General features: G+C 45.9%; 1 protein-coding gene across 1 annotated transcript; it reads left to right on the top strand.

Moving 5' to 3' along the window:
- Positions 1–13,076: 13,076 nt before the first annotated feature.
- On the top strand, positions 13,077–16,716 carry LOC142243998 (speriolin-like protein). Its single transcript, XM_075316180.1, has 4 exons — positions 13,077–13,358; positions 15,470–15,514; positions 15,601–15,743; positions 16,339–16,716. The coding sequence occupies exons 1-4, from the start codon at positions 13,121–13,123 to the stop codon at positions 16,663–16,665; spliced, it is 753 nt and encodes a 250-aa protein (XP_075172295.1). The 5' UTR covers positions 13,077–13,120; the 3' UTR covers positions 16,666–16,716.
- Positions 16,717–17,058: the final 342 nt, after the last annotated feature.

The following is a 17,058-nucleotide window of genomic DNA, read 5'->3' as shown; positions in this document are numbered from 1 at the left end:
TCTATCTATCTATCTATCTATCTATCTATCTATCTATCTATCTATCTATCTATCTATCCTTCTATCTATCTATCTATCTATCTATCTATCTATCTATCTATCTATCTATCTATCCCTCTATCTATCTATCTATCTATCTATCTATCTATCTATCCTTCTATCTATCTATCTATCTATCTATCTATCTATCTATCTATCTATCCCTCTATCTATCTATCTATCTATCCCTCTATCTATCTATCTATCTATCTATCCTTCTATCTATCTATCTATCTATCTATCTATCTATCCCTCTATCTATCTATCTATCTATCTATCCCTCTATCTATCTATCTATCTATCCCTCTATCCCTCTATCTATCCTTCTATCTATCTATCCATCTAATATCTGTCATGTATCTATATATCCCTCTATCATCCATCCATCCATCCGTCTATCATCCCTCCCTCTATCATCCATCTCTCTATCATCCCTCTATCATCCATTCCTCTATCATCCATCCCTCTATCATCCATCCCTCTATCACCCATCCCTCTATCATCCATCCCTCTATCATCCCTCTATCATCCATTCCTCTATCATCCATCCCTCTATCATCCACCCATCCCTCTATCATCCCTCTATCATCCATCCCTCTATCATCCAAATGTGACGCCCTGGGCAAGCCAGGGGTCACAGGTCACAACACCACCACACACTCCACATTCCCTGCAGGAACACCATAGTCAGAACACAAATCCTTGTTGCCCTCCTCCAGGGGCTGATGTTCACACCAGGGGGTGAGCCAGGCGGTTGGTCTCCACCCACCGAGGAGTTCACAGTCCTGGAGGCGGGAAAACCAGCAGTTGAGTTTGAGTAGTGAAAGTGGAAGGAGTGAAGTGAAGTGGCAGTTGAGGAGCAAGTAAAAACTGACTGAGAGCGTCCGGGTGTGTGCCCCGGACAGAGACAGCAGGGTTGGCAGACGGTGGTGACCGTCTGCAGGAGTGGCTAATTGGAGTTGCCGAAAGGACCGTGGACGAGTGGTGGACCGGCGGTACCGGACCGGTACACGAAGAGAGGCCAGCACCATTGGCAGGGGCCTTTCGGATCCCGGCAAGGCTTGGAGTCGCCGTACAAGTTGCCAAATCCGTCAGTGAAGGGGACCTCCTGGGTCTCTAAACAGCAAAGTCCTGATTGAAGGCAAAGGTCCAACCGTGAGAGAGGGACACCGCCACCGCCAAGACACCAGTATCTCAGGGCCAGCGCCTGCGGGCAAAGAGGGGCTCCTCCGGCCCATATCCAAGCCGGGGAGCGGGTTACTGGTGGGAACCCATCGATACCAACAACCGTATTTAGGTGCAGGGAAGAGACCGTCACCGCTAACTGCAGGGAACATCAGCACCGCAGCCGTCCGAGGGAGCCGTCCAACCAGCCGCTTGTTTACCGTGAACTGTGTCATCATCCTTGGGCTGAGTGAGTACCTCCGTGCCGTGCGGCACAGCGCTGCCCCTGCGCCCCTGCACCTCCACAGGTCCCATAACCCGCCTGTCAACCATCCCAACCCCATCACCGGGCCCCGGGACAGCCAGCCCCCTGCCTACGGAGGGGAGAATCACCAACTCAGCTGCTCCCTGTCACCGCTCCCGGGATCCCCGTACAGAGCAGCGGTGGTGTCACCAAAAATCACCACAACCGTGGGTGGCGTCACAGACACTAACCAAATCCCCCACCAACAATCAACCCCTTTCACTCACGGGTGAGGAGCTCCGCTCGAGTCCCCGGGATCCGGCCCATCACTCGAGCCACCGAGCAGCAGTAGCCGCAGAGCAGCGGCGGCCGGGCCCGAGCTGTGGGAGAGCGCAGCGTTGCCACCCTCCTCCCCACCCGCGACACATACATCCCTCTATCATCCCTCCCTCTATCATCCATCTATCCCTCTATCATCCCTCTATCATCCAACCCTCTATCATCCACCCAACCCTCTATCATCCATCCATCCCTCTATCATCCATCCCTCTATCATCCATCCATCCCTCTATCATCCCTCTATCATCCATCCCTCTATCATCCCTCTATCATCCATCCCTCTATCATCCATCCCTCTATCATCCCTCTATCATCCATTCCTCTATCATCCATCCCTCTATCATCCACCCATCCCTCTATCATCCCTCTATCATCCATCCCTCTATCATCCCTCTATCATCCATCCCTCTATCATCCATCCCTCTATCATCCATACATCCCTCTATCATCCCTCCCTCTATCATCCATCTATCCCTCTATCATCCTTCTATCATCCATCCCTCTATCATCCACCCATCCCTCTATCATCCATCCATCCCTCTATCATCCATCCCTTTATCATCCACCCATCCCTCTATCATCCATCCATCCCTCTATCATCCATCCCTCTATCATCCATCCATCCCTCTATCATCCCTCTATCATCCCTCTATCATCCATCCCTCTATCATCCATCCATCCCTCTATCATCCCTCTATCATCCATCCATCCCTCTATCATCCATCCATCCCTCTATCATCCATCCCTCTATCATCCATCCCTCTATCATCCATCCATCTTTGCAGCTGAATAATCTGCTTCTGGTTTCTCAACAGCAATATAGAGGTCAAGATAACCAAAACTGCCTATGTTTTTCATTACAGCCAGTACCTCAGTGGTAGAGCTGCTGCCTATGGAACAATGAGCTCTCATGGTTCACGGGTTCGAGTCCCAGCCGCCCTGATAATCCAGAGCTGAAGATAATTTAATTTATTCACTGCACTGAGGGGAGGAGCCAGGACATCAGCTGTGAGCTGCAGGGCTGCGGGACACACCTCTAAAATCAGGGCAGTCCCGCAGAATCCGGGACGGTTGGGAGGTATGCACATATTATATGCTCACATTACCTTCCTTTCCATCGCCGGTTGGAATTTTGCTCGTACAGCAAGGCTTTCTCGTAAAGCGGGTTACAAATTTACAGAAAGCTTTGCTTGTTAAGCGAAATTCTCCTTAAGTGGGTTACTCGTTAAGCGAGGTTCCACTGTATCAGAATCGGCCTGCAGCCACATTGTGTGCACGCCGACCCAATTTTAGGCAGCGCTCACTCTTACCAATGAAGGGCTGTCAATCAAAATAGCAGACTCACTTTAATATGCGAATAAAAGGGTATAATGTTGCACCAAGGCATGTTACATCAAAAGTGCACCAATGCACCCTCATTTGCATAAAAAAGATTTTTATTTATTAGGTTAAACTGTATATGCCTGGTATGATTTTTGTATGAGCTGCAGTCCCTAAATAAATGTTTGTGGAGTTTAATTGACAGTTGGGATGTCAAATATTATCTGTCTTAGCAGCACATTGCTCTGTGTGCTGCCAAGAGCAATGCTATTGTCGCGGGCGGGGAGGACGCCGCTGCTGCGCTCACTAACGCTCGGGTCCGGCGCTGCTGCAGCTGCTGCTGCTGCTCGAGCGTTGGGCCGGATCCGGGGACTCGAGCGGCTCTCCTCGCCCGTGAGTGAAAAGGGTGGTTGGTTTGTTTTGGAGATTTAGTCCGTGACGTCACCCACGGGTTGTGGTGAAGATGGGCACCACCGCTGCTGGTGACGGGGATCCCGGGAGCGATGGTGGGGAGCAGCTGGGATATTGTTTTCCCCCTCCGTGGGTAGGGGTTGGTGGTCCCGGGGCCCGGTGATGTGAAGGGGAGGCAAGGTTGGTGAAGTGCAGGGTTGCAGGGACAGCGCGGCGCGGTGCCGGATGGCACGGGTGTACTCACTCAGTAAGAGATGCACAAAGTCCTCGGTAAACCAAACGGCTGGATGAACGGGTCCCGCAGCCGGCTGCAGTGTCTCTCCCCGGACAGGTGATGGCGGCTGTCTTTCCCTGCACCTTTGTGTACTGTTCTGACTACGATGGATCCCCAACGGTAGTCCGCTCCCCGGTGTATGGATGCCGGAGGAGCCCGGTTGCCCGCAGGCGCTGGCCCTTGGGTCTCTACCCTTAGGCGGTAGCTGTATACCCTCACGGTGGGGACGGTTGCCTTCTAATGGGTCTTTGGCTGTTAGGAAACCCCTGGGGTTCCTGTCACACTCGGATTTGACTGTTGACGGCAACTCCAAGCCTAGTCAGGGTCCGATGGCCCTGCCTGTGTGTGCTGGCTTCACTTCGCTCCCCGGTCGGTACCGGCGGGCCACCGCCCGACCCCGGTCCTACGGTTCCGCGTTGATTTACCACTCCTGCAGACGGCCACCACCGTCTGCCAACCTTGCTGTCAGTGCCTGGGCCACAAACCCAGACACTCTCCACTTCAACCTCCTCCACTCAACTCCAACTTCTAATTGTCACTTTTCCCGACTCCAGGCCTGTAAACTCCTCGGTGGGTGGGGCCAACCGCTTGGCTCCGCCCCACCTGGTGTGGACATCAGACACTGGAGGGAGGCAACAAGGGTTTTGTGTTTGGCTAATGTTGCTGTCTAGTGGGGGTGGGGGTGTGTTACCTGTGACGACCTGGCTAGTCCAGGGCGCCACACTATTCTATGTGTACAGGGCGATCGTGTTAAGATCATTCTATGCAAATAAAACTGTGGTCGCAGACTGTCTAAACAGACTATTAAACTACTGGCGATCTGCTTGATATAGCAGATTAGCGGTTGTTTAAAACTTGCATTTAACCAATGTATTCTACATTTAGGAATCTTTTGCAACACATCCCACATTGTGCCCTGTAATCTCTGCACAAAAAATTACCCCACACTGTCCCTCTTATGGTACATGGCCATCACACCGTCCCTTCTTATATTCCATGACCACCACACCATTCCCCCTTATATACTATGACCACCACACCATCGTGCTTTATATACCATGACTACCACACTATTCCCCCTTATGTGCCATGACCAAGTGACACACAAGAAACATCTCATGATAGATAAAATCAGTGAGCTGCCTCAAGATCCTTCACAACCTTACTGTTGCAAAACTGTCACGGGTGACAGACAGTACTGTAGTGTCCGGCAATAGAAGGTTACAGCGTTTGGCTGTGTAAAATGCTCCCTAACTTTCTATTGTTCCTGCTGTCAGTATTAAGTTTACTAGGTAGCTCCTCTGCTAGGTTTTCATCCTTTTCCCTTTAAGACCCAGAGAAGCTCCTCTTCCCTTCAGCTGCTAATCATCTGTTTTTCCCCTTGGGTTTAAATACTCTGATTTTCCGTGGATTTGTGCTGGTGATATTCTGTTCATTCAAGCTCTGGATGCAAGCAGGTGGCTTGCTCTCATCTGTGGTGTTGTCGCTGTAACTTTGCTGAACTTCTACCTGAGTCAGCTGTGGATAACTAGTTCATGCACTATTCCCCTGTGTCCCCCTTATTGTCTTCTTTAATGTTTAGTGGGGTTGACAAAGAGCTCATCCCCCATTCCATATTTAGGGCCAAGCACTAGGGATACCTAAAGTCAGGTATCCAGCTCAGGACATAGGTGTGGAACCTATCTAGGGTGGTAATTGGATGGGTTGTTACCTCCGTTTGGTGACCCATTCATGTCAATAGCACCTTTAGAATTATACATGTAAAAGTTTGGGCACCCCTGGTAGAAATTATTTTCATCTTTTACATTTTTAAATTAAGAAAAAAGGAAAATAGACAGATGGAAAAGTTTGGGCACCCTGCATGATTAGTACCTAATTGCATCCTCTTTGGTAAGTATCACAGCTTGTAAACTTTTTTTGTAGCATCCAAGAGTCTTTAAATTCTTGTTTGAGTGATTTTCATCCATTCTTCCTTGGAAAAGTCTTCCAGTTCTGTGAGATTCCTGGCTCGTCTTCCAGTTCTGTGAGATTCCTGGCTTGTCTTCCACTTCTGTGAGATTCATGGCTCGTCTTCCACTTCTGTGAGATTCCTGGCTCGGCTTGCATGCACTGCTCTTTTGAGGTCTAGCCACAGATTTTTAATGTTGTTCAGACCAGGGGACTGTGAGGGCCATTGTAAAATCTTCAGCTTGTGCCTTTCGAGGTTGTCTATTGTGGATTTTGATGTGTGTTTAGGATCATTATCCATTTGTAGAAGCCATCCACTTTTCAGCTTTAGCTTTTTTTACAGCTGGTGTTATGTTTGCATCATGAATTTGTTGAAATGTCATTGAATCCATTCTTCCCTCTCTCTGTGAAATGTTCCCCGTGCCATTGGTTGCAGCACAACCCCAAAGCATGATTGATTCACCCCCATGCTTAATGGTTGGCAAGATATTCTTTTCCTGAAATTCTGTGACTTTTTTTCTCCACATATACCTTTGTTCATTGTGGGCAAAGAGTTCTATTTTGACATCATCGGTCCATAGGACTTGTTTTCAATATGCATCAGGCTTCTTTAGATGATCTTTTGCAGAATTCTGATGCTGAATGTTATGGTGAGGATGCAGGAGAGGATTTTTTCTGATGACTCTTCCATGAAGGCCATATTCGTGAAGGTATCTCTGAACAGTAGAACAATGCACCACAACTCCAGAGTCTGCTAAATCTTTCTGAGGGTCTTTTGCAGTCGCACGGGGGGTTTTGACTTGCCTCTCTAGCAATTCTATTAGCAGCTCTCACAGAAATTTTGCTTGGTCTTGCAGACTTTATCTTGACCTCCACTGTTCCTCATAACTGCCATTTATTAAATACATTTTGAACTGAGGAAAGAGGAACTTGAAAACACTTTGCTATCTTTTTGTAACCTATCCCTGTTTTGTAGGCCTCCACCATTTTAATTTTCAGAGTGCTAGGCAGCTGCTCAGAAGAACCCATGGCTGCTGTTTTTTTGGTACAAGGTAGAAGGCTGGGTTTATATAAAGTTCTGAAATTTGCATCACCTGAACTTACATAACGATGACAGTGAACAATAACAAGCTAATTAATGTCTGAAACCTTGGTCAAATTATCTGAGCACACATATCTCCAAGGGTGTCTAAACTTGTGCATAGACCATTTTCCTTTTTGCAATTTATATATATATATATATATATATATATATATATATATATATATATTTTTTTTTTTTTTGCCTAAAATACAAGGAAATGTGTCATCTTTAACTGTATGCCTTTTAGGGATCATTTCATCTTCAACTTGCTTAACTGTTCACAAAAACAGTAATTTTGACCAGGAGTGCCCAAAATTCGGCATGCAGCTGTATTTACTTAGAAAATTAGTGACGTGTTGACAATTAATTTCACTCGCTGTATATAATAAATTATATAAGTGAATTGAAGATTTGTGCATGTACAGTCATGGACAAAAGTTTTGAGAATGACACCAAAATGCTATTTTCACATGATCTGTTGCCCTCTGGTTTTTAATTGTGTTTGTCTGATGTTTACATCACATACAGAAATATAATTGCAATCATATTATGAGACCAAAAGGTTCTATTGACAGTTAGAATGAGTTAATGCAGCAAGTCAATATTTGCAGTGTTGCCCCTTCTTCTTCAGGACCTCTGCAATTCTCCCGGGCATGCTCTCAATCATCTTCTGGAGCAAATCCTGACTGATAGCTGTCCATTCTTGCATAAGCAATGCTTGCATTTTGCCAGAATTTGTTGGTTTTTGTTTGTCCACCCGTCTCTTGATGATTGCCCACAAGTTCTCAATGGGATTAAGATCTGGGGAGTTTCCAGGCCATGGACCCAAAATCTCTATGTTTTGTTCCATGAGCCATTTAGTGATCACCTTTGCTTTATGGCAAGGTGCTCCATCATGCTGGAAAAGGCATTGTTGGGCGCCAAACTGCTCTTGGACAGTTGGGAGAAGTTGCTCTTGGAGGACATTCTGGCACCATTCTTTATTCATGGCTGTGTTTTTAGGCAAGACTGTGAGTGGTGCGATTCCCTTGGCTGAGAAGCAACCCCACACATGAATGGTTTCAGGATGCTTCACAGTTGGCATGAGACAAGACTGGTGGTAGCGCTCACCTCTTCTTCTCCTAATAAGCTGTTTTCCAGATGTCCCAAACAATAGAAAAGGGGATTCATCTGAGAAAATGACTTTACCCCAGTGCTCAGCAGTCCACTCCCTGTACCTCTTGCAGAATATCAGTCGGTCCCTGATGTTTTTTCTGGACAGAAGTGGCTTCTTTGCTGCCCTCCTTGAAACCAGGCCTTGCTCAAGCAGTCTCCACCTCACAGTGCATGCAGAAGCCCTCACACCAGCCTGCTGCCATTGCTGAGCTAGCTCGCCACTGCTGGTAGTCCCATCCCGCAGCTGAAACAGTTTTAAGATACGGTCCTGGCGTTTGCTGGTCCTTCTTGGGTGCCCTGGAGCCTTTTTGGCAACAATGGAAGCTCTCTCCTTGAAGTTCTTGATGATGCGATAGATTGTTGACTGAGGTGCAATCTTTGTAGCTGCGATGCTCTTCCCTGTTAGGCCATTTTTGTGCAGAGCAATGATGGCTGCACGTGTTTCTTTAGAGATAACCATGGTTAACTGAAGAGAAACAATGATACCAAGCACCAGCCTCCTTTTAAAGTGTCCAGTGGTGTCATTCTTACTTAATCATGACTGATTGATCGCCAGCCCTGTCCTCATCAACACCCACACCTGTGTTACTGGAACAATGACTAAAACAATGTTAGCTGCTCCTTTTAAGGCAGGAATCCAATGATGTTGAAATGTGTTTTGGGGGTTAACCCCTTAACGACCCATGACGTACTGGGTACGTCATGGATCATGTGCCGGTAAGCCCCGCCCCCTGCCGCTGGCAGGCGGCGGCGATCCGCGCACATATCAGCTGTTATCAACAGCTGACATGTGTGCCTGCTAGCCGCGGGTGGAATCGCTTCCACCCGCGGCCATTAACCCCTTACATTTCGATGCCAAAATCTGGCAGCGATATGTATATGGGCGCCGCCATGACAGTCACTTACCCCGCCCCCACCGGAAGTCACGTGACATGATCACGTGACTTTCGACGGTTGCCATGGTAGCACAGGGTCATGTGATGACGCCTGTAGCTAACATGACTTCCTCTCAATGCCGGAATACAGTTAGGTCCAGAAATATTTGGACAGTGACACAATTTTCGCGAGTTGGGCTCTGCATGCCACCACATTGGATTTGAAATGAAATCTCTACAACAGAATTCAAGTGCAGATTGTAACGTTTAATTTGAAGGTTTGAACAAAAATATCTGATAGAAATTGTAGGAATTGTCACATTTCTTTACAAACACTCCACATTTTAGGAGGTCAAAAGTAATTGGACAAATAAACCAAACCCAAACAAAATATTTTTATTTTCAATATTTTGTTGCGAATCCTTTGGAGGCAATCACTGCCTTAAGTCTGGAACCCATGGACATCACCAAACGCTGGGTTTCCTCCTTCTTAATGCTTTGTCAGGCCTTTACAGCCGCAGCCTTCAGGTCTTGCTTGTTTGTGGGTCTTTCCGTCTTAAGTCTGGATTTGAGCAAGTGAAATGGATGCTCAATTGTGTTAAGATCTGGTGATTGACTTGGCCATTGCAGAATGTTCCACTTTTTTGCACTCATGAACTCCTGGGTAGCTTTGGCTGTATGCTTGGGGTCATTGTCCATCTGTACTATGAAGCGCCGTCCGATCAACTTTGCGGCATTTGGCTGAATCTGGGCTGAAAGTATATCCCGGTACACTTCAGAATTCATCCGGCTACTCTTGTCTGCTGTTATGTCATCAATAAACACAAGTGACCCAGCGCCATTGAAAGCCATGCATGCCCATGCCATCACGTTGCCTCCACCATGTTTTACAGAGGATGTGGTGTGCCTTGGATCATGTGCCGTTCCCTTTCTTCTCCAAACTTTTTTCTTCCCATCATTCTGGTACAGGTTGATCTTGGTCTCATCTGTCCATAGAATACTTTTCCAGAACTGAGCTGGCTTCATGAGGTGTTTTTCAGCAAATTTAACTCTGGCCTGTCTATTTTTGGAATTGATGAATGGTTTGCATCTAGATGTGAACCCTTTGTATTTACTTTCATGGAGTCTTCTCTTTACTGTTGACTTAGAGACAGATACACCTACTTCACTGAGAGTGTTCTGGACTTCAGTTGATGTTGTGAACGGGTTCTTCTTCACCAAAGAAAGTATGCGACGATCATCCACCACTGTTGTCATCCGTGGACGCCCAGGCCTTTTTGAGTTCCCAAGCTCACCAGTCAATTCCTTTTTTCTCAGAATGTACCCGACTATTGATTTTGCTACTCCAAGCATGTCTGCTATCTCTCTGATGGATTTTTTCTTTTTTTTCAGCCTCAGGATGTTCTGCTTCACCTCAATTGAGAGTTCCTTAGACCGCATGTTGTCTGGTCACAGCAACAGCTTCCAAATGCAAAACCACACACCTGTAATCAACCCCAGACCTTTTAACTACTTCATTGATTACAGGTTAACGAGGGAGACGCCTTCAGAGTTAATTGCAGCCCTTAGAGTCCCTTGTCCAATTACTTTTGGTCCCTTGAAAAAGAGGAGGCTATGCATTACAGAGCTATGATTCCTAAACCCTTTCTCCGATTTGGATGTGAAAACTCTCATATTGCAGCTGGGAGTGTGCACTTTCAGCCCATATTATATATATAATTGTATTTCTGAACATGTTTTTGTAAACAGCTAAAATAACAAAACTTGTGTCACTGTCCAAATATTTCTGGACCTAACTGTACAGCCGGCATTGAAAGTGAAGCAGCAAATCTGTAGCTCTGTAGCTGAGATCTGCAGATAGTGCAAAGTGATCGGATTGCTGATCGCTATAGCCCCCTAGGGGGACTAGTAAAATTTAAAAAAAAGTAAAAAAAAAAGTTTTAAAAAATTAAAAAAAAATAAAAAAAAACCTAAAAGTTCAAATCACCCCTCTTTCACCCCATTGAAAATTAAAGGGTTAAAAAAATAAAAAATACACACATATTTGGTATTGCCACGTTAAGAAATGCCCGATCTATCAAAATATAAAATCAATGAATCTGAGACGCAAAAAATAAGCCATCACTGAGCCTCAGATCCTGAAAAATGAGAATGCTACGGGTTTTGGAAAATGGCGCAAAACGTGCGCCACGTTTTTTGGACAAGCTTGTGAATTTTTTTTAACCCCTTAGATACAAGTAAACCTATACATGTTTGGTGTCTACAAACTCGCACCGACCTGAGGCATCACATAGACACCTCAGTTTTACCATATAGTGAAGACAGTGAATAAAATATCCCAAAAACTATTGTACGATCACACATTTTTTGCAATTTTTCCGCACTTGGAATTTTTTTGCCGTTTTCCAGTACAGTATATGGTAAAACTTATGGTTTCTTTTAAAAGTTCAACTCGTCCCGCAAAAAACAAGCCCTCATATGCAAGATTGATGGAAAAATAAAAAAGTTACGCCTCTCGGAAGAAGGGGAGCAAAAAACAAAAACGCAAAAACGGAAAGTGCCCGGGGGCTGAAGGGGTTAAAGTTCATTTTCTTAGCCAATATTGACTTTGCAAGTAATTGCTGTTAAGCTGATCACTCTTTATGACATTCTGGAGTATATGCCATTAGAAAAACGTAAGCAGTAGACTTTGTAAAAATTAATATTTGTAGCATTCTCAAAACTTTTGGCCATGACTGTATATTCACATATCTTTCTGTAGTTTCCTCCCTGTTTAGGAGAATTTCTGAACATTACCACATTTTTAATGAGGTTTTATATGTTTTGCATATAATAGATACTATCCTCTTTAATTAGTAGCTGTTAGGGCCAGGTGGACGGGCAGACCCAGGAGGTGGATCCACTGGGCTGAACACCTCACCGAAGGCAAGGTGCCCGGTAGCCGGAGCACTACAGGTAGCAGGACAGTCCGTTCAGAGGAGTGGAGTGTAGAAGTCCCTGGGACCACGGAGTCACTGAAGGTAGTCCGGGTGACGGAGCTCAGGTTCGGAGGCCGAGATGACGTCAGGCAGAGTCCGGAACCGACGGAGCGAGAAGACGGGTCACCACAGGGATCGGAGATGGTATGAACTGACGGGATGGCAGACAGTCACCGTACGGGGTTCGGGTATCGTCAGGACCGGTTGGCGAGGCAGGAGCGGCTCTACGAGAGAGATAGGTAAGTATATCACCAGACACAAGGAGACCTGACTCCTAGCTTAGCAAAACACGAAGAACAGGCCCCGCCCACTTGGAAAGGAACCCCCTATATACCCTGCACCTGAATCTTCAATATCCTGTTGGAGGACGCTGGCCCTTTAAGAGAGGGTCAATGACCGTGCGCGCGCCCTAATGCGCATGCGCGAGGCCTGGGTGCCAGAAGCCAGAGCAGGGAGCGGTGCACAGTAGGCAGGAGCGCTCGGCATCGCAGATGGGCGCCGGGACCGAGGATCGGGTTGCCTGGAGGACGCAGGTGAGTATGCATGGAGGCCGTGGAGCGGGGCACGCCTTGCAAAGGAGCCGGGGAGCGTGGCAGGGGAGCCGGGGAGCGCGGCAGGGGAGTCGGGGAGCGTGGCAGGGGAGTCGGGGAGCGTGGCAGGGGAGCCGGGGAGCGTGGAAGGAGAGCCGGGGAGCGTGGCAGGGGAGCCGGGGAGCGTGGCAGGGGAGCTGGGGAGCACGGCAGGGGAGCCGGGGAGCGCGGCAGGGGAGCCAGGGAGCGCGGCAGGGGAGCCAGGGAGCGTGGAAGGAGAGCCGGGGAGCGTGGCAGGGGAGTCGGGGAGCGTGGCAGGGGAGCCGGGGAGCGCGGCAGGGGAGCCGGGGAGCGCGGCAGGGGAGCCAGGGAGCGCGGCAGGGGAGCCGGGGAGCGTGGCAGGGGAGCCGGGGAGCGCGGCAGGGGAGCCAGGGAGCGTGGAAGGAGAGCCGGGGAGCGTGACAGTAGCCTCCATTTGATTAACTATGCTAACTGCGTGATTTTTATACATTTTTAAAATTAGATCCTAAAATAAGAATCATTTAATTTTATTGGCTTCTTCAATTTCTACAATGAATATTATGAATAATGATTTATATAAGTTACGTTGCACAATTTCTCCAATGTTGTGAATTCCCATTGGCTGCGATGAGCAATGATCTCATACCCAGGTTTCCAGTGACATCATAGAACGTAGAATGTTAGGATCATGAATGTTCCATCAAATTAGACATTAGCTTTGTGAAGAAAACCTGTGAAGATGTCTTCAGGAATTTCTGCAAGTAACACCATGGACGTTACACCAAAAAGTCTAAATACTTGTGATGATCAGGAAGACATGATCGCTGAGAGTACACGTCTAAAAAATGAAAATGCAGAACTGCGCCAAATGATGGGGCTAATGCAGGAGAACGTGGAGCTTAGATTTGTTTTAAAAGACCATGAAAAGTCAGTTCAAACCAGGATACATCCAGGAAAACAGAAGAAAGACCACAAGGGTAAGCCTGGGATTACACATATAGATTGCCCCCAAATTAAAAATTGTAGAGTAATATTTGATGTTTCCTAAAAGAATTGATGTAATGGCCACACATTGACATTAAGGTATATATTAATGGAAGCGATGTAGGATCTGCACTACGCGGGTGTCCATGTATGAGTACATATCCCTCGTACGGTTACATTATGGTTTGGCTCATAAATCCAACCATTGAGCTAGAAGAAATCAGAATGATGGGAATTAAAATGTAGAACTTTCTCAATTAAACTTTCCAGAATGCTCCATAAAATGAGGTTGTTGTGACCTACTATTAATATTATAGATTAAAATATATATTTATTTTTCATATTCTAGACAGGAAACAGCCACATGGATTCTACTATGAATGTCAGTTGTGTTTCCTACACTGTTATTTTCTTAATATGTGGTGTTTAGATTACTAAATAATTAAGAACATTTTTCAAATTTACATTAGGCTTATACCTATGTCTGGTTACTAGAAACTTTTCATATAATGCTCATAGGGAGCCACCACAAATCCATGTAGCAAGACGTTTTACTCTATATGATGTAGGCATTTATAAAGAAACCTCAAACGTTGAACCAGATCTTAGTAATTTAGGATTTATGGAATTGTCCAAGGCAGAGGAACCTTTAACCCCTTCACGACCGGCCGATTTTTCGCTTTCCGTTTTTTTTTTCGCCATTCTTTTTTTGAGAGACGTAACTTTTTTATTTTTCAGTCAATATGGTCATGTGAGGGCTCATTTTTTTTGCGGAATGAGCTGTACTTTTAAATTAAACCATCAGTTTTACCATATAGTGTACTGGAAAACGGCAAACAAAATTCCAAATACAGAAAAATTGCAAAAAAAAGTGCGATAGCACTATTGTTTTTGAGATATTTTATTCACTGTGTTCACTATATGGTAAAACTGATGTGTGGGTGTGATGCCTCAGGTCAGTGCGAGTTCGTAGACACCAAACATGTATAGGTTTACTTTTATATAAGGGGTTAAAAAAAAATCGGAAGTTTGTCCGAAAAAAGTGGCGCACGTTTTACGCCATATTCCGTGACCCGTAGCGTTCTCATTTTTCGGGATCTATGGCTGAGTGACGGCTTATCTTTTGCATCTCGAGCTGACGTTTTTAACGGTACCATTTTTGCACAGATGCTACGTTTTGATCGCCTCTTATAGCATTTTGCGCAAAAGTTGTGGCGACAAAAAAATATCGTTTTGGCGTTTGGAATTTTTTTGCCGCTACGCCGTACACTGATCAGATTAATTGATTTTATATTTTGATAGATCGGGCGTTTCTGAACGCGGCGATACCAAATGTGTGTGTATTTTTTATTTTTTTAACTCTTTAATTTTCAATGGGGCGAATGGAGGGTGATTTGAACTTTTAGGTTTTTTTGGTTTTTTTTAATTTTTTAAAACTTTTTTTTTTATCTTACTAGTCCTCCTAGGGGGCTATTGCGATCAGCATTCCGATCGCTCTGCACTATCTGCTGATCACAGCTACCTAGCTGTAAACAGCAGATACGCTCACTTTCTGCTTCACTGTGCCGCGGGCACAGCGAAAGTGAAAGCAATTCATGTGTAGTACAGGAGTCATCACATGACCCTGTGCTACCATGACAACTACCGGAAGTCACGTGATCGCGTCACGTGACTTCCGGTATCGGGCGGTAAGTAAAAGTTTACCGCGATCGCGCTTATAATGCCGCTGTCACATATTGACAGCGCCATTGAAGGGGTTAAACGGCACGATCAGATAACGATTCTGCTCGTGCCTAGCAGGCACACATCTCAGCTGTGAAAATCAGCTGAGATGTGCGCCGATCGCAGCATGCTGCCGCCGGCAGACCGCGGGCAGTAACGTTATGACCGCTAGGACGTAATTTTACTGCCCGCGGTCGTTAAGGGGTTAAGAAGGGACCTTGCTCTGGCACAGAGTAAACTATAGACAAAGCAATGTACATAGAGTAAAGCACTCCATGTCACCAGTGGACCAGGAGTGCACCCTACATGAGGGCCAGGGGAGACCATTCCTCCAGGATATGAACATTGATGTATGGGAACAATTTTTGTTTTAATATTCTAGATATCAAAGACAGAAAACAAAAGATGGACTCCTACCCTCCTTTAGGTGAGTAGTTTGATATTACCATTAGCCGACCAATTCTCCGGGCTCATGGTGCAGTTTCAATTGCATTGATTTTATTACGTATGCAGACCCTGAAAAAGTGAAGACATGTCAGCGCATTGTCGGAGAGATGGCCTTTCAGCTGGACCGCCGGATTCTGTGTGCCATCTTTCTGGAGCAACGACGACTGTATGGATACCGAGTACCATACATAAAGGAGAAGATTTTACAGGTGAGAAATTACTCAATTACTATTATTAAACTGTTTATTTTAATAAATGGAGGGGTTTGTCAATGTGCGAGTACAGCTTGTACCAACAATGTTAGGCCGGTTTCACACATCCGGCTTTTCGCCGGTTTGCCGGATCCGGCGCTCTCCCGTACAGACAATACAGTACAGTGACAGCGCTGTAACTTCCGGGTCACATGCGCCGGTCACATGACAGCATGTCACCAGCGCTTGTTGCGCTGTCACTGTACTGTAGTCACTGTATGGGAGAGCGCCGGATCCGGCAAACAAGCGAAAAGCCGGATGTGTGAAACCGGCCTTTCAGAATGTAATATAATGCTTGTTCTTAAAAAAATTACATCCACCAATGGAATTAATAAGAATTATCAAGGGAATGTTGTAAAAAACAATCAATAGTAAACCTACTCATTAACTCCATCCACAATCCCAGCACCCGCTCTATGAAGGTCCCTGCTGGTCTTTTTCCTGCCATTTATGTGATTGTTCACAAGGAAATTACTAATTTCTGCGTAAATATGTATGACAGTGATTATTTGCAGTAGTCTTGTAGTCATGATGTTCTATTTCATGTTCGCAGGTGACCACTTGTCCACTGACCGGCAAAGTGGACGAGAACTTAAGATCCGACTTGTACCGGCGCTACGATCAAACGATGAGTCAGCTGAAGAAATTGGGCTATTGCCCCGAAGTCCACAGCCATTTTACGGAATACCTAGTCAACACATATGGGATCATAAAGGACAAGCAAGCTGGAATCGATGACCTTTCCTCCTTTAATGACCCAGAATACCTGAGCAAGATGGTACTGGAGTGCATGCCATGTGATAAGACAAATGACATCCTAATCATCCACAAGTGTCTGGCATGTTTTGCCAAGGAGGACGGAAAGTCCTTGTTCACTTGATAATTACAGGGTTGCCTTTCACATGCATGAACCAACCACAAATAAATACCATCTGAATAATGAGTCTTGTTCATTGACTTCTTTCTTTCTGCTGATTTATATTGGTTGTTATTTGGGCTATACGATCAGTTGATCTAATTCTTCCTTAGATCGAAAAAAGAAATGTGCGGGAGAGCAGAACTAGTAAACATGATATACAACAGACTTGACTTTGGTTAGACACCACTTTTGTATGTACAAATCCCTAAAGACCACCAACCGGGTGGGGGACCAGACTGCAGCCGGCTGCGGGCACCAACCACAATCACCTTGGTTTACCAGAGACTCGTGTGTTTACATCAGTGCCCTCCAGCCGTCCATCCCCCTGCACCGCCAAACACCCCCAACGGGTCC

This window comes from Anomaloglossus baeobatrachus, chromosome 6 (genome assembly GCF_048569485.1).
Source record: "Anomaloglossus baeobatrachus isolate aAnoBae1 chromosome 6, aAnoBae1.hap1, whole genome shotgun sequence".
NCBI classification, from domain to species: domain Eukaryota; kingdom Metazoa; phylum Chordata; class Amphibia; order Anura; family Aromobatidae; genus Anomaloglossus; species Anomaloglossus baeobatrachus.
This window is presented reverse-complemented; position numbering and strand designations above follow the sequence as displayed.